The sequence below is a fragment of the Arachis hypogaea genome, chromosome 13 (assembly GCF_003086295.3).
Source record: "Arachis hypogaea cultivar Tifrunner chromosome 13, arahy.Tifrunner.gnm2.J5K5, whole genome shotgun sequence".
Classification (NCBI taxonomy): domain Eukaryota; kingdom Viridiplantae; phylum Streptophyta; class Magnoliopsida; order Fabales; family Fabaceae; genus Arachis; species Arachis hypogaea.
The window spans coordinates 139,746,563-139,764,323 of NC_092048.1; the positions used below are offsets into that span (position 1 = coordinate 139,746,563).

The following is a 17,761-nucleotide window of genomic DNA, read 5'->3' on the forward strand; positions in this document are numbered from 1 at the left end:
AGCACTTTGAGAGCTGGAAGTCGTTGCCTTTGAAAAAAGATGTGCGGAAAACATGGTTAGTGGATTTTTCTCCGTTATATGGAATATCTGGTTGTGTAAGAATGAGTTTATTTTTTAGAATAAGTTAAGAGGTGTAGTGGACTGTGTTGTTAGATAGTTTTATTACTCTAAAGACTAGTGTAAAAGTAACCTATATTATTGATGATTATATCGGAAATAATATAGGTGTTACTAAAATTCATATTTATCTCTTGTACACTCCATTTAGTGTATTGAGCTTATTTTCTTTCAAAAAAAAAAATACTAAGGAATATATAGTGCTTTTTTTTGAGACGGACGAATTTACGTTAGGTATGATGGATGATCTTTATCACGAAACATCCATAATTGTGTATGCATATGCATTCTCATATTTTATGTTGTCGACTTGTCGTTTCTTATTCCCTAAGATTAGGTAAACAATTACGTGGGTAACTGGGTTAAGAAACAACCACTCAGTCACATGAATTGTTTTTACCTCTTCAAATGCTTTTGAATATTGCTTTAGGAGAAAAAAATGAAGAAATAATAAAGATTAAGAATCTCCTTAGACGTAAAAACAAGTACAGAAATAACTAATTTTTTATTTTAAAAACGGCAAATTCTTATAATGTTGTAATGTTTAAGAATAAAAACAAAATATCCATGTCTATTTCTTTATCTCCAATTCTCCATATTTCTAGTTGAGAGACAATCCTAACACAACCTAACTGTCGCTTTCTTCTTCCCACTTTTCGCTCACATTCAATTTGACCCGTATGGCATCTTAAGCTCTTGGAATTTGGATCTCCAGGACAATTAATAAAAAAGTGATTGTTATAGTCAGGGGCGCAGGTAGGTATAAACAAAGGGGGGCAATGGCCCCCCAAAATTTTAGCTTTTATTCAAAAAAAAAAAAAAGTCTGATCCCCTTTTTTTTATTTCTCAGCTCCCCTCTCTTTTTGTTTTATCTTTTCCAATCCCCTTCCCCCTCTCACTTTTAATTTCTACAAAACCCAGCCCAATAGCCCATCTGCCCATTCTCTATCCCTTTTCTATTTTCCAATCCTTATCTCTTTTTATTTCCCAACGTATAATCACTAATCAGTTCCTCAATCCCCTTTTTCTATTTTTCAACATACAACCGGTCTCTTCCTCTCCCTCTCTTCCCACCTTGGCTTTCAAAAAATTTAGGTAACAATTTTTTCTATTCTTCTTCTTCTTTATCTCTTTAATCTTCTTATCTTTTACAATTTTACCTTTTTAACTCTTTTTTTTTGTTTTTTGCAGATTAAAAAAAAGAGTAGTTTAACAAGTGATTTTTCACTCCTCTTTCTCAAAAAAGGTTCTATTTTTATTCTTTTTTATATATTTAGTTATTTACTTAATTAGTTAATTTATTATTATTTGTTAATTAAGTTTATGTTATTATATGTTAGTTTGTATATTTAGTTTTTTTATTAGTTAACTATTTAATTACAATTTTATATTATTTATACTAAGATGTTAGTATTATTGTTCTGAATTTTAATATTTTATTTTAAATTGAAATATAATTTTTATATTTTATAAAGATTTAGACTGTAATTTATACTTTTTGCTAAATATATTTTAAATTATAGGAACTTATTTGGCCATTTGAATTATGAGTAAGTTCAAAACTATTGGTACATTTTTTAAAAGAAAAGATCAAGAGAATGAAGATGCTTCTACTATTACTACTCCAATACTTGAGGGGTCATCAAATTCCATTACTTCAAGTTCTTCATTGAATAGCTCAAAGCGTCCACGACTTCTTCCAAATCAACTGGATGTTTTTCGTTTGGAAAGAGATCCTGGAATGCGACCAATGATTTGGAAGTTTCCTCCAAATAAAAGAGATGAAATCCGTCGGGCTTATATTAAAGTTGGGCCAAATCAGCCAATTCTTGATAATTATCCATTTTCTGGTGATAAAAGTCATCGTCGCTTTCAAGCTTCATGGTTTAAATTGTTCCCATCTTGGTTAGAATATTCTATAGAAGATGATGCTATATATTGTTTTCCGTGCTTTCTTTTTGCTAAGGAACCTTCAATCAATACGGGTTCAAATGCTTTGATTGAGAATGGTTTCAGGAATTGGAAGAAAGTAAATAGTGGAAAAGAATGTGCTCTTTTGAATCACATTGACAAAGGTCCTAACTCATTCCATCATAAGGCGCTGAAATCATGTGATGATTTGATGAAACAATCACAACATATTGACAGACTTCTTCATAAGCAAACATCAGAAGAGATTGAAAAGAATCGAATTCGACTAGGAGCATCTATAGATTGCATTAGATGGTTGACATTTCAAAGTTGTGCATACAGAGGACATGATGAAAGCCAAAGTTCAAGCAACAGAGGTAACTTTTTGGAAATGTTAAAATTTTTGGGATCTTACAATGAAAGAGTGAAACAGAATGTTTTGGAAAATGCTCCAAAAAATGCTAAGTATACTTCAAATGATGTCCAAAAAGAAATTCTACATATTCTTGCTACTAAGGTGAGAAATTCAATTAGAGAAGAGATTGGAGATGCCAAATTTTGTATTATTGTTGATGAAGCTAGAGATGAATCTAAAAAGGAGCAAATGGCCATTGTTTTGAGATTTGTTACTCTAGATGGTTTTGTTAAAGAGAGATTTTTTGATCTTGTGCATGTCACTGATACTTGTGCAACAACTTTAAAGAAAGAATTGATTTCTGTCCTTTCTCATTATAATCTCCAAGTTGAAAATATTAGGGGTCAAGGGTATGATGGTGCTAGCAACATGCGGGGTGAGTGGAATGGTTTGCAAGCTTTGTTTCTTAAAGATTCTCCACAAGCATACTATGTGCATTGTTTTGCTCATAGGTTACAATTAGCATTGGTGGCAGCTTCAAGAGAGGTACTTCAAATTCATGAATTTTTTACTCAATTAAACTCTATTGTCACTATTGTTAGTGCTTCTTCAAAAAGACATGATCAATTACAAGAAGTTCAAGCAATTGAAAATGCAAACTTGGTTGCTCAAAATGAATTAGAAACAGGCAAAGGTGCGAATCAAATAAGCACTTTACAAAGAGCTGGGGATACTCGATGGAGCTCTCACTTTAATTCTATTTGCAGTTTGGTAAAAATGTTTACTGCTACCAATATTGTTCTCAATAATATCATTGAAGACGGGACAACTTATGCACAAAGAGGTGAGGCTTATGGTGTTAGTAAAATATTATTGTCATTTGAATTTGTTTTCACTTTGCACTTGATGAAAGAGATTATGGGAATCACTAATGTCCTTTGCCAAGCACTGCAACAACAATCTCAAGATATTCTTAATGCAATGCATATTGTTTCTACATCAAAGTTACTTCTTCAACAATTAAGAGATGGTGGATGGTGCAATTTTTTTGTAAATGTTAAAGATTTTTGTGAAAAACATGAAATTGAAGTCCCTAATATGAGTGCACAATATGTTTTTGGAAGAGATCGATCTCGTCAACCAAGTGTGACAGTTGAGCATCATTATCGAATAGATGTATTCTTGGCAACAATTGACTCTCAAATACAAGAGTTGAATAGTAGATTTAATGAGCAAACAATAGAGCTTTTGACTTTGAGTTGTGCTTTGGATCCTAAGGACAATTTCAAATCATTCAATATTGAAGAAATCAGCAAGTTAGCAGAGAAGTTTTATCCCCTTGACTTTCCTTCTAATGAGCTAAATATTTTGAAATCTCAGTTGCAACATTATCAGCATGATATACCAAATCATTTGAAAGGCATTGGTACACTTTCTGAATTGTGCAACAAGTTGCAAGAAACGGGAAAATCAAGAACTTATCACATGGTTGATAGATTAATACGTCTTGTTTTGACTCTACCAGTGTCTACAGCAACAACAGAAAGAGCTTTTTCAGCAATGAAAATTGTTAAGACAAGACTCCGAAGTAAGATGGCTGATGAATTTCTTGCAGACAATTTGGTCATCTATATAGAAAAAGAATTAGCAGCTATTTTTGACACAAATTCAATTATAGATGATTTTGAAAATAGAAAAAAACGTCGAATAGCCTTTTCATGATACAAAACTGTAAGTAGTAATTTTTATATATTATTGTCTTATTTTGATTGAGATTATATATATATATATATTTTTTTTAATTTTATCAATAGAAATAGTAATATAAATTATAACACCGCCCCCCTAAACAGTTAGCCTAGCTCCGCCCCTGGTTATAGTATCTAGAAATATTTGCCTAATTTATTAAAAAAATTAAAAATTAATATTTAATTTTAAAAATATAAAAATAAATAATTATTAAATATTTAAAATTAATTAAAAAATTAAGTTAGACAAAAGTTACATACTAAATTATAGGTATCATAAAAGGTGAATGGCATAATTGTGATAATAAATACCACATCTTTCACATATGTCGCCGCACAATTGAACCATGAGTGAAATATATTACATCAGAAAATCTCAAAGAATTCAAAACCTCGAACAACCTCGAACTCAAGTCTAATAAAGTCGAATATATACCTAATTACCTATAACCATCCCATCGCATAACTAGTACTTATATACTTGGTGTTAAATGGTAACTCAATTGACATTTGTACCCGGTGCAAGACACAAAAGCTTGACCGTGTTGTTGACCGTTAACTTTGCCCAATATCTTCCATTTGAAGGTTGGTAAACGACATATCCCGTACCAGTCAAAATGAGGGCATTGTCTTCCATCAAAAGTGGACAGAATGGGGTAATGTATAATGTGTTTATTGGGCAAACAAGACTGCAAATCTAGACTCTTCGGTTCGTGTAATGTAATGAAAATGTATGTGCAAATTACTCAAATGAAAGGATTGTACAGGACAACCAAGATGGTACTAAACACCACCGTTGCTGCATTGCGTGTGTGGGAACCTGTTGCTATAAGCTACGAATTTATGGCATAAACTTGAAGAAATCAACATAAATACACCAAAAAAAGAAAAAGATTGAAAGAAAAGAAAATAAATGAAGATCATAAAAAAGATCCAACTATAAGAGGGGTTCTGAGAGCTCCATTTCGTTAGAAGCCTCCTGTTGCGTTTCAGGCCGATGCTGAACTCCTACAAAGTCCATGCCAAGCCACTGCCATGGCCAGCATACATATCTAGGCCTGTTTTGACCCCTTGAATCTTCCCGGTTCTCAAACTCTTCGAGCTGATGAGTAAGCTCCTCCACTCTGTCCCTTAGTCTAGATGCCCTCAAGTCTGCCAACTTGAGAGATTTCTCAGCCGCATCTCTTGCAGCCATGGCAGCAGCTGCAGTCTCTTCTTTGAATTTTAGTTTCTTCTCTGACTCTAACATGGATTGCTTTGCTTCTTCAAGTTCCTGCTTCAGTGCTGACAACTAGAAATTTGAAACCAACAATTATGACTAGGAATACGAATAGTGGAATACATAGTAAACCAATTACTAAATGGGTCTATACTACAAGCCAAAGAAGAGGATCCGGGCAATAAGCATTGGTGCTCTGATGAGCATACAATAACAAAAGGAAACAGTTAAAAGTAGAAAAGGATTGGATGGGAATTTAACAGCAGGAATTGGGAGAGGGTCTCTCAAATACCCCTGGCTGTACCTATAATTGTCTTCCTCTACGTCAACCCAGATTCCAGAGAACAAATAGGTGATGACATGCACTCGTTCTTTTCCCACGTTAACTCTGAACCAGTACTATCAGAAGATTTGCAGCGTACTTGCTGGACTTTTTACTTATTTGGGTTGATCTTTACTTCGTTTTAAACCCAGTTTGAAAAGCATCATTATTGATCATTGATTTTTACTATAAAGCAATAGTTTTTTGCTTTTACAGTTGGTGTAACATTTATGTCTCAGTCTTTATACCAAAGGTAAAAGATCACTTCAGTTCCAAATAACTTGTATGAAAAATCAACTTTAACAGGGCAAGTTTGCAAATGCAGAACAAAACACAAATAATTTCATTAAACACTGATCATAGTAGGAGGTTTTGTATCGCAACTTAAAATAGCAACCTGCTATATTTACAGTAATAAATTTGTCCAGCATAAGTGTAATGATATTGAATGAATGCACAAAATATGATTCTAGATTGCAGTAATGGAATTCATGGAAACAAGGTATGACTATCAATCAGAATTCATTTTTAATCAACTGCGAATATTGAAATACTCACTTCACCATTTCACAACTGAAGGAAGAGATAGAGCGAGAACTGCTCTCAAAAGTGATTTTTCAACTATGTTCTATGAAACCCTCCACATATAGCAAACATGGAAACAAATATTGCTAACATACCTGTGCCACAAATTCTTGTTCAACACCTCTACCTGCAGCAGCTTCTTGCTCTGCTGCCACTTTCCATCTGTTAATTTCTTCTTCGGCAGCAGCAATGTCCATCATTAGCCCCTCAATCTACAACACACAAATTGACCAACTTGATACTTGCTTAAAACAAATACCAACAATCAAATATCCCACCCTAATCATCCACTGTAGGGCCAAGACAAGTCTACGTTCTACACCATATATATATATCAGAATAAAACCAACCATTGTCATGGAAACTAGATAAAATTAAGCTTACAGTCACATATCTAAACTTACATTTTCATTAGCTACTCTCTCCTTCTCTTCAAGTTCCTCTATCCGGAGCATTCTATGGTCAAGCTCTTTAGCTTGAGCTTCTATGTGCTGCTTAAGTAAACTCAACTCTGCCCTTAATGCAGTTAAGAAAACACAAAAAATTAAAGATTAAGTCAGCGCAACTAGGAAACCAAATAAGCAAGTTTTTCAGTGAACAATGGGAATAAGGTTAAGATTTTCATTTATCAACCTCCAAATAGGAAACCTAGAAAATAACACCGGATTTGGTTCTGATTAATGTTAAGTACCTTAATTCGTCGACAGTGTGGTGGAGATTAATGATTTCAAGCTGAGATGACTTTACAACATGCTCCAATGCTCCAGCCTGTGCACAATGTAGGCATAAAGAACTCATTAACTCCAAGGAACCTTAAAAGCTGCAAACTGAGATGAAAACAATTTGTTTCACCAAGAATCAAGAAACAAAATGAACACTTCACCAGAGAGTATATTTCGTCCTCCTCTTTTTCAGTTAACTCTGTCTTGTCATTTGAAACTGCATCGTTTCCATCCCCAAGAACCTTACTGAATTTGAAATCTATCCCAGCCTCCCTCAATCCATTCTCTGCAGCCTTAAACAGCTCATTCTTTCTCGAAGATGGATCGGATTTCATCCTCTTTGACAAAGCACTCCTTAGTAAGGAGCCAATTTGATCCTTTTCCTTAACTAAACGAGTTACGGTCTCATCCAATCTCTTAATTTCACGATCCTTATCCTCAATCAAATCCTTTGCCTTTTGAACAACAATCCTAGTCAACTCAAATATAGACTCCATGCCAGCCAAAGAGGCACGTATATTCTCCTCAACATCAGTTTCTTGCGGCACAAACAACGACTCAGAAAGCTCCGAGCTATTCTGATCATCTAATATCCTAACAACATTACAAATTTGATTATGAATCTTTGAAACAAAGCTCAACTGATCAATCAACAATGGCCGCATTGACTCCATCCTCGCCTCCAATTTACTCAACTTATCCTCACACTCAACAAGAAACTCCTTCAACCGTGATGCTTCACCTTGTCCCTCCCTCAACTTCTCCTTCATCTCATGTTCCATCTCGCTCAACTTGCTATCCCTATCAGCCAAGTCCTTCTCCAAACCCTCAATTGAGGAACCTTGCTTTGCAACCTCATCCCTGAGTCCACTAATTGTTGCTTCAAGCTGAGAAACCTCAATGGCAATCTCGTAATTCCGCTGCTCCATCTGTTCCCTAGTCTCGTTCCTAGACTTCAAAGTCGCATCGTTCTGTTTCAAGAGCTCTTCAACGATCTCGTTGGATCTCTTGATCACACCATAAGCCACGGCTGCGAGGCCGGTGTACTTCTGCGACCGTGGAAGCCCATTAGGCCCGAAATTCTTGAAGCTGCTGACCTTGGCGGAAATCTTCTCCATACCAGTCTCAAGCATGTGCCTTGAATTCCCAATCTCCGATCTTAGTGAATCCCTATCCCTCGCAACCTCTTCCAACTGCTTTGCAACCTCGTCCTTTGCTTTCTTAGATTCTGCCAGTTCTAAGGAAACGGCGTCGTTCTTCCTCAGCGCCTCGTCGCGCTCGCGAACGGCGTCATCACGGTGCCTGGCGAACTCGTCGCGCTTCTTGATTGCCTCCTGCGCCAGCGCTTTCAGGCGGTTGAACGACACCTGAAGTTCGGACCTGGAGTTCTCAGCGGCGAGACGCGCCTGGCGCTCCCGATCAAGCTCGCCTAGAAGCTCCCGTAGTTTCTCGACGGAGACGTCTTCCGGCGACGGAGCTTTTGTTGCGATCGGACCAGGATCGCCGGCTTCGTCCTCGACGTCGCTGAGCACCGCGTCGGCATCCTCGTTGCCGGCGGCAGCCATTTAATTTAATAACATATAAGAATAACGATAAACCCTAGGAATTGAAGCGAAGACCAAAAACGTTGGAGAAATTATAGTCTGAAATTAAAATCTAATGGAGTAGTGTTTTAGGCTTAGAATTTTAGGTTGCTGATGAATAGACGATGATGCTGTTGTTATTGGTTGCGAATTGAAAGGACATGATCATGGTGTCGTGTAATTGGGAACCTGAAGATGACGAAGAAGAAGGAAACACCGCACCGCACACTACCAACCACTCCGTTCCAGGAATTGGGATTTGGGATACTCGATTTTCTTTCGTTTTCTTTTTTATTTTTAGGGTATATGATTATTTCATTCCTTTTATAATTCGAATAAGAAAAAAAACTCGGGGGAAGGGAAAAGAAAGGATTGGGTGGTGTCCTATGCAAATGAGTGTGACAGAATTGAGGGGTAGGATGGTGCCACGTAGGCAATATTTTTGCGCAAGCGGCAAGCCTCTCTTTGAAAGGGCAGTTTCGTGAGTTACCACCGTAGGCGACAGCATAGGGGATAAAATTGGAGAGGAGAGGGAAGAATGGTAGGTAGGAAACTTCGTTATACAGACAACAGACAATCGAACAGTGGAGGGAGCAATTTTATTTTAAATTTTTAATAGTGGGGCTGTCTTCATTAAGTAAAGTATATTAAGTTACCCACTTCTCTTGGTTTAAAAAAGTGATTAATCCTAAGTATACATTGTAATTAACCCATTCGAAAAGATTAGGAAGCTTCTCTGTTATATCAGAGCCTGGTTTCGATCCAGGGACCTGTGGGTTATGGGCCCACCACGCTTCCGCTGCGCCACTCTGATTGTTAATAATAATTGTTCAAATATTCTAATTATTCAGAAGCTACATGACACCATGATCAGCATCTATTTACTTGGTTGTTCTCTGTATGGTTACAAAAATATAAGCGCTAGCTACAAATATCGAGTTGAGTTTCAGTCTGTCGTGTTGTGGATTTCAGATTTATTACTATTGGGCAAGGCGTTCATGTAAAATTTAAAAGCCCTGCATCACAAAGAAATTTTGAACAAGGATACAAGTAATCCCTGATATGTGGACTGGAGAAGAAAAAGAATATGAATGGTTGAATACAAATTTGTAGCTCTTCACTTAGCAAAAAAGAAATAAATAAATAAGACGACAAAGGTTAACCCAATTAAGCTGCTATTTGAAGAAGAATATGGTGAAACTAAGTAGAACCAAAAACACCCCCCAATATAGAAGGACAAAAAAGAATATGGTGCTTCAGCGTTTCGTTCTGCATTTCTTTTTGAGCAAAACCCCATCTGGCGGGCGTGTGACCATGAGATTACAGAGGCCATAGAGATTATATGAATACCTTAAGATGCTTCCCAGTTTAGACCTTGCTCTGAAAACACCCCTCACACTCAACAAAACTCCATTGCTTTCCATTTGCTTCACTATGCGCTGGCTCTCTCCCAGTGGCAGCTTAACTTGACTAGTCACCATGTGAATATATGCAAACCTTGACTGAGCCCTTGCAGCAGAGAAAGGTTCCACATATTGAGTTGCAATGAGGGTATTTCCGTAATATAGATAGATGCTCACTGTGCTGAAGTCTACATGAACCTTCTTGTTTGGATTTGTGAAGTTTGCAAGAATGGTGATATCAGCATTGAGCATATATCCAAAGTCCAGGTATGCAGCATTCAGGGTGACACCAGATATGTCGAAATGAGGGCTCTGGGGGCGAAAAACAAGGTACACTATTAGGACTATCAACCCTCCTATGATTATGATCAGCCAAAATATTACGCATAACACAGCACCACACCATGTTAGAGGGTTGGACTTTTTCGGCGGAGGCAACCATGGAGGGCGGTGGTGCCGCGGCCCATCATGTCTCTGCTTTTGCTTGGGGCTGTGAGGTTCACGAAGTTGCTGCCGAGGCTCAGGAGAGAGGCTAAGTGGGGGTAGCACAGGGGTGACAACGGGAGGCTTGGAAGATGATGGCTCACTAATTTTTACCTTTTGCTTGCTTGGTGGGTAAGCTAAACCTTCTTGCCGCTTCCTTCGTCCAGATTCTGGTGGTGGTGGTGGTTGTTGTTGTGGTTTGCTACGCTTGTCACGGGTCGGCGCTTTTGAGGTAGGCGGTGGTGGTGGTGGTCCTTGCGTCTGGGGCCGCAATGGATAGGGATGTTCTTGTGGTCGCGGTTGCAATGGAAAATGAGGGTGGTAAGGGGGATCTTCTTGTTGCATAGGTGCTACTCCATGTGCCGGTGGTGGATATTGGCCATGGTGTTCTGAGGCTGGTACGAATAGAATAGGTGACTGCCGATGATCTTCGGGATGTCCTCGCGGTGGTGGTCTAGAAAAATGAGGATTGGTTTCTCGGCGAGACATGGTTGTTAACGGAAAATGAAGTGGGGAAATGAAGACAAACACAGTGACAAATACTATGTTATTGCTATTAAGCTAGTGTAAAGGAGGAAGGATTAAACCCAAAACAAAAATCAAAGTTATAAAGGAAATGAGAATGACTTCATCAGAACTTCAAGGATGATTCATGTAAAGGTAAGGAATCAAACATAAGCCAAGTATGTGGGACAATGTGTTTTTCTCGCTTTTAAGTATTAAGCCGATTTGTGTTTTTCTAACATAAAGTGGTATGTCTATGTTGCATGCTAAAATTTTTGCCAGGCTCGTGAATGGCTTAGATTTATATGGAAAATCAGCACTGGCGAAGAAAAAACCTTGTGCAAGTTTACATGTGGGAAGGAATTTTGGAATAAAAGATTCCGCAATGATCACAAATGAGCCTCATAATTTCAGTTCAGAGATATATTAATTTAAAATTAAATGAGTGCCGAAAGGTCCTAATGAGGCAAGGCTTAAACAATCACGAGCACTTTGAGTTTCTTCTATGACAATTTACAAGCCAACTACACTAATTGCAAAAGATACCTTCCCCCTACTATGGTCCAAAATACATGGACCACAAACACGAATGACAAACTCTACAACCTTATTAAGTTAAAAACACCCAATATACCCGACTACCCGAGGAATCAGCGCAGTTTTTAAGAGGGAGCATTCATTAATGAAAACACAAATGGAAGCATTCATTCAAGGTGGAAAGTCACATACATAATAAAAGTGTGCATAATATACCGAATGTCTTCTTTAAAAAAGGACTGATATTGATTTCTCTATGTCACTCTACCTCTCTACATTATTGAAATATGTATGGGAACAACCACCTTCATTCAAATGATAAAGAATTAAATATGAATTCGTAAAAGGTAAGTGCCCACATACATATTCATACGATACATAGGATACATAGATCCTTTAGGAGTACATTAAAAGAAAATTACACAATCATGTTATTTTTTCCTTTTCTCTGTATCTCTTCACTCTTTTAATCTGTGTTAGAGTACCTCCCTTCGTAAAATACTAAATCGAACAGCTACCACTTTAATTTCCCGGTTCCATGAAAATTGCGGTAAATGCTTCAACAGTTGCAGGCATAAGTTATCTTCAAATTTCTGAACAGAAGACATTACTTCCAGAATTATGTAGTCAACAACGATGCCTTCTACTTCAACTATTCTTCCTCCATTCCCTCCAACCCCCAAACTACCACTCAAAATAGCTGTAAGAAATGTGAGGAACCAAACCCAGAAACTTGGAAGTTCATCCAGACTCACTAGCTGGACATTGATAACTACTAAGCATTCATGCAACAAGATTTGGTGAATAATATCAACAATTCTCAGTTCTCCAATCTTGTACTGAGTTGTCACAGAAGAAATCACATACAAATGACAGTTTGCAGCCGAGGATCTACATCTGTAAATTTGTTCTGCTTCACGCATTTTTGTTTCATACCCGCAAAGAGGAAAAGGAGACACCATAAGAAACCACCATTTTCAAACTTAGCTTTGACGAATAACCATTTATTTGCACCTTGATGCTTACCTAACTGAATGCAACTGCTTCAAGAAAGGAGTCCTTTTCCCCCAAAATAAGATTCTCTTGAATACATGGGTAAATAAAATAGTTCATCGAAAAGTGACATTTACCAAATGAAACAAAGATTTGGTGGTTACTGATCATTCTTCATTGCTTCGGAAGCCCTTCAGAAAGTATGCTCTTGTCAAATCACTCGCAAACAAATTTTTCCTTTATTGTCTTATTTTGTTTTGTACTTTCATATTGTCGTATTTTGTTTCATACTTTCATATAGGAGTTGCAGCAGGGACCAAAAAATGAAAAATACAAAGAGAGTGTCGAGGATCATTAGTAACTTTTCGAAGAAAAATAATATGCTGCAATTAAACAAAAACATACTTGGACAAGTGAAACCATTTGGGTGACGTTTCTTTTAAGAAGCCTGAAGTTCCATGCTGCAGATAGAGACAAAAACATCAAAGATTGCCCAAACTAATATTAGTATAGGTCATCCAAGTTTCAATTTAACATTATAATCTGGGAAAAAAAAAAGAAAAAGGTTCTTATATGCTAATTCAAAACTATGAATATGAGAAGTAATCAAGTAATAAAGTAACACATAAATTGGGGCAACATTCACAGTTTTCCATAATCTAAATATCTAATAAACTTGAATACAAAACCTAACAAGGCTACTTAGTGGACCGGATTGTATGTTTTCCATATTCTTCTGGTGAGTTATGTGAGTCTAGAAATATGCACAAATAATAAACTATCAATTTGGTACTATAAGTCCCAGGACACTTGGGGTATAAAACTTTGGATTTATTGCTCAACAATTTGCATGGATAACAGGAAGAAAGGTAGCAAGGAACTCAGTGTAGGTAACAACATCACCAATGAATGTGTTTCTCCAATCAAACTTATGCTCTGCAAACTGGGAGACGTAAGTATGTAGCTAGAGTGATTTCAATCAATTGGTACTGACACCAGTTTGTGATAGATGAAACCAAGGAACAGGTGCATAGCTCCCCATGTATAACAATGGCCAAAGGGAAACTAACTACTTGCCCTATATCATATTGAGTATTGACAAACAATCCATCATGTAAATAGTCAGTTGGCAGTATGAAGCAAAACCTGCACACCAGCATCTCCATTTGTGGCAGAAAACCATTACTGAACCACGCTTGGTGGGTGGCCTTGGATCCTTTAATATAGACTGGCCAGTGAATCAGTAGTATGTTTCAGTGTCCAAAAGCATGAGCAGCAAGTAAACAGTCATGGTATGGGATTGCACCGTGAGCAACATAGAAAAGGGATAAACAGATTTGCAGGTGCCATAACATGCAGAAAGGGTACCACTTCAACATGTTGCCAAGCTTTCACATACAATTTTCCGAGCAAACGATTAGGCCAGTTTTCCATTAGAAAGGAACATGTGATGATGGCGTTAACCAATGTCATGTTTATGTGGCATTACTCAATTGAAGGGCATTGATCAGGGTCTGAGAAACATGACTGTCGAGTGTAAAGCCCTTTTCCATCATCTGGTCCCAAACCTTACAGGCATCTGAAAGCTTGTTTTCCCTTATAAGCCCTCCAACTATCAACTTGAAAGTTACCGCATCAGGATGGAATTCTTTCGCTTGCATTTCATCATAGAGATGCACAGCATCTGTAACTCGAGAAGCCTTGCAAAACCCATTTATGAGGGCATTGTAAGAGACAACATCTGGAGTTATACCATTCTCCACCATGTCACGGAAAATGCTATGAGCCGTATCAATTTTTCCAGTCTTGCACATGTGATCCACTATTGTCGTATAGAATACTTGATCAGGAGCAATATCCATCTTGGTCATTTGATCAAGATGCTTCTTGGCCACAGTAGAACTACCTTCTCTCAGAAATGCTTTTATAATGATTGTGAAAGTCACTACATCGGGTTGAATCCCCTTCCTATACATTTCCTTAAACAAGTTATAAGCCCTCCCAGTCTGGTGTGCCTTACAAAACGCATCGATAATGGTATTGTAAGAAACAACATCACACAACCCTTTAACCTGCATCCTATTTACCATAATCCAATAAGCTCTTTCCATTTGGTTAGCCTTACAAAAAACCTTTAGCAGCTCATTATAACTATACAAATCTGGCTCCACACCACTCGTCTCCATTGACTGTACTAACCTAACTGCCTCATCCAACATAAGCTCATTACAACAATAATTCAACAAGGTATTATAAGTCACCAAGTCCGGTAGACACCCATTCTTGCTCATAAACGCCTTAATTGCAAGCGCCTTATCAATCTTCCCCGCCCTACAATACCCACCAATCAAAGCATTATAAACCAAACTATTAACCTCAACACCACCCTTGATCACCTCAACAACAAGCTCATAAGCCAAATCAACATGACCACCAGAACACAAACCAATCACAAGAGCACCACAAGCCTTAGCATCAGGTTTCAGCCCCTTATCAATCAAACCTCGCCAAAACCCCGCAGCCTCATTGAACCGGCGAGACTTGCACAGTGCATCAATGAGGATAGTGTAACTAACAAAATCAGGCTCTCTTCCCTTGCGGGACAAGCAATGGAAAAGTTCCAGAGCATCGTCCAACCGATGATCACGACACAAGAGGTCCAAGTAGATATTGAAGGCCCATATGTCAGGGATGCAACCGAGTGCCTCCATGTCACGGAGGAGCTTGTTGATGAGGGTGAAATTCCTGACACTGCAGAGGGCAGAAATGAAGCGGGAATAGGTGAATGGGGAGAGGGAGAAGCCCTGGGGGATGACGTGGTGGAAGTAGTAGTGCTCAGCAAGGTCGAAGCGGGACTGGCGGAGGAGGACACCGATGAAGCGGTTGTAGTCAAGGCTGAAGAGGCGGCAGTTTGATTGGGTCATTTCGTCGAACACCTTGATGGCATTGTCAATGAGACCTGCTTTCACGTAATGTGTTATCTGAGAGCGGTATAGGAGGCGCCTTGCCCCAACACTTTGATACATATCAGATGGTAACAGACCCAAATGCATAGCCAAATCTACTAAATATAAAATTATGTAGCGAGGAGGAGATGAAGGTGAGGTGTCAAGCTGAGACAAATGGGCAGAAATATTGGAGCAAGAAAACAATGGGATATGAGATGTGCAATGTTGTGCAGTGATTTGCAATGGGATATCAACATGCAGGTAGTCAGTGTTTACGTTCCGCTTTGACACTTTTTTCTCTGCTGCACATTTGAAAAAGTGAACCTGCACATTAATAATAAATTAGCTGAATTACAGTCACGAGAAGTTTGAAATATTAAAATATTAGTCAATATTAAAATTCACAGAAACTTACCTTGTATAAGTAGAGTCGAGAGTTGGAACTCTCATTATTCTCTTCCAAATTTTCTCATTTCATATGTGCTAGGTTTTTTTTACAGGAAAGGAAGATGGCAAAATTCTGGCTTCATGCAAAAGAGGGAAACGGGCAAGGTTGTGGCTTCATTCAAGGAGGACAAGGTTCTTGTCTCTTTTTGCTCCCTCTCTTTCCTTCATTCTTCTCTTTTAACCTATCTCTCTATATGCAGGAGCTATAGTTATATGCAGACCTAAGCAGAACTATCAAGTTCAATCACATATATAAGCCAGCCTTTAACTAAAGAACCCAAGAATAAATAAATAAATAAATTATATGGACCAAGGTTCTAGTTTCTTTTGGATCCATCTCTTGCCTTCATTCTTCTATTTTAGCATCTCAATTCAAACTTCTCATTTCTCAACATAATAATAATATGTGCATACACAAGAGCTAAGCAGCGCCTATCTAGTCTAATCATATATGTAATACATGAAACCTTCATAGTTACAATAAACAAAATTAAAATGATTTTGATGACATTAAGGTAATGCATCTAGCCACTGTTTTTCTTTTAAACAATAACATAATGTAAATAACAAAGCTAATATTAAATTTTATTATCAATCATCATCAAGACCAAAAAATTAAGGTACTAGTGAAAGAATACTTCAATACCTGGTTCTAACTAATGTAAACTTCTGATATAAGGTTGATACTCTACCCAATATAGTCCTGCCTTATCATCGCTAATTTCAAACGATTGCTGACCAAACAGAAGCTCTTATTAAGCAAATGTGATTTGAAATCAAGCTTAAAACCGAATCAAAATCAAAGAAGAGAGGGATTTACATGTTGGAAAAGACGACTAAGGCGCGGTGCCAAGTGAAGGAGAAGACGATGACAGTGGCACTGGGAAGAGGAGAAGAAGAAGGTGCTGCGGCGACGGGGAGCAGATGGTGACAGGTCAGCAACAAGGAGAGGAGAAGGCGAGAAACTATCTGTAGCCGGCGAGAATGGTGAGCAGCGGGCAGGAGCCGGCGAGGATGAGAGGTGATGGGAGGGAAGGTCTGCTAGGATGAGAGGTGATGAGAGGTGAAGTAATTGAATAATTTTTAGGAACACTTTTTTAATGAAAAAATTAGAAACATATCAAACAACTTTAGGTTACAGTTATCAGTATATTTATTAGGAAGAATTTCAAATGTCCTGAAAATAACAGTATTTTATATTTTAACGGTTGATTTTAATTAATATATATTATATATATTTTTTATAGAGTATGTCTAAAACGAGTTTAAGAATTATGTGTTTATTGAATGAGCTATATTTATATAGGTCCTTAGATTTTATTAGATGAAAATTGAAAGTTAATATAAAAAAAGAGCATTCATGAACTCTAATAAATATAGAATATTCTAATACATAAATAAATACTTTAAATGACAATACTTTAATACACAATACTTTAAACGATAACAGAATATTTTATTCTTAAATAATTAAATATAAAATATATGAGTATTTTTTATTAATTAAAATTAATTATTATGCAAAATTTTTTTATAATATTAAAAAATTATATTAAAATAATATTTTAAACTATAACTAACATAAAAATATAAAATAATTAAAATATTATTTTATATTACTTGACAAATAATTAAATTATTATATTTAAAATTTATTAACTAATTACGTTTATTAAATATATTATTATATAATATAATTTTTTATAAAAATATTTTAAAAATATAATTTATTTAAAATATTATATATAATACATAAAAATATTAACTTTTTATTTTTTTCAATTTTTTTAAAAAAATATAATAAATAATATAATTTTAAATACATACATAAATAAAAAAGTTAATATTTTCATGTATTATATATAACTTTTTAAATAAATTTTA

General features: G+C 36.7%; 4 protein-coding genes across 18 annotated transcripts; 1 reads left to right on the top strand and 3 right to left on the bottom strand.

The window, feature by feature from the left end:
* Positions 1-1,663: 1,663 nt before the first annotated feature.
* Positions 1,664-4,983, top strand: LOC112783536 (uncharacterized). Its single transcript, XM_025826523.1, has 2 exons — positions 1,664-3,971; positions 4,889-4,983. Exons 1-2 carry the CDS (start codon positions 1,664-1,666, stop codon positions 4,981-4,983), a joined length of 2,403 nt encoding a protein of 800 aa, XP_025682308.1.
* LOC112792165 (uncharacterized protein At3g49055) lies at positions 4,420-9,133 on the bottom strand. Its single transcript, XM_025835293.3, has 5 exons — positions 7,141-9,133; positions 6,949-7,025; positions 6,662-6,773; positions 6,353-6,469; positions 4,420-5,422 (listed from the first exon to the last, which is right to left on the bottom strand). The coding sequence occupies exons 1-5, from the start codon at positions 8,542-8,544 to the stop codon at positions 5,069-5,071; spliced, it is 2,064 nt and encodes a 687-aa protein (XP_025691078.1). The 5' UTR covers positions 8,545-9,133; the 3' UTR covers positions 4,420-5,068.
* Positions 9,134-9,594: 461 nt separating this feature from the next.
* On the bottom strand, positions 9,595-11,025 carry LOC112792166 (uncharacterized). Its single transcript, XM_025835294.3, has one exon. It carries the CDS (start codon positions 10,935-10,937, stop codon positions 9,819-9,821), a length of 1,119 nt encoding a protein of 372 aa, XP_025691079.1. The 5' UTR covers positions 10,938-11,025; the 3' UTR covers positions 9,595-9,818.
* A 686-nt stretch (positions 11,026-11,711) lies between these two features.
* LOC112792167 (uncharacterized) lies at positions 11,712-17,007 on the bottom strand. Of its 15 annotated transcripts, none has more exons than XR_011870073.1 (7): positions 16,698-17,003; positions 16,524-16,611; positions 15,846-16,067; positions 13,629-15,754; positions 12,888-12,943; positions 12,516-12,673; positions 11,712-12,399 (listed from the first exon to the last, which is right to left on the bottom strand). XR_011870073.1 is itself a non-coding variant. In XM_025835295.2 (4 exons), the coding sequence occupies exon 4, from the start codon at positions 15,533-15,535 to the stop codon at positions 13,958-13,960; it is 1,578 nt and encodes a 525-aa protein (XP_025691080.1). In that variant the 5' UTR covers positions 15,536-15,754; positions 15,846-16,067; positions 16,524-16,611; positions 16,698-17,003; the 3' UTR covers positions 11,712-13,957. The 15 variants fall into 15 exon arrangements, 4 of the variants coding, with proteins under 4 accessions (XP_025691080.1, XP_025691081.1, XP_029153119.1 ...); XR_011870072.1 differs by having other exon boundaries at positions 12,516-12,772; XR_003197359.2 differs by having other exon boundaries at positions 11,712-12,673; positions 16,698-17,006.
* Positions 17,008-17,761: the final 754 nt, after the last annotated feature.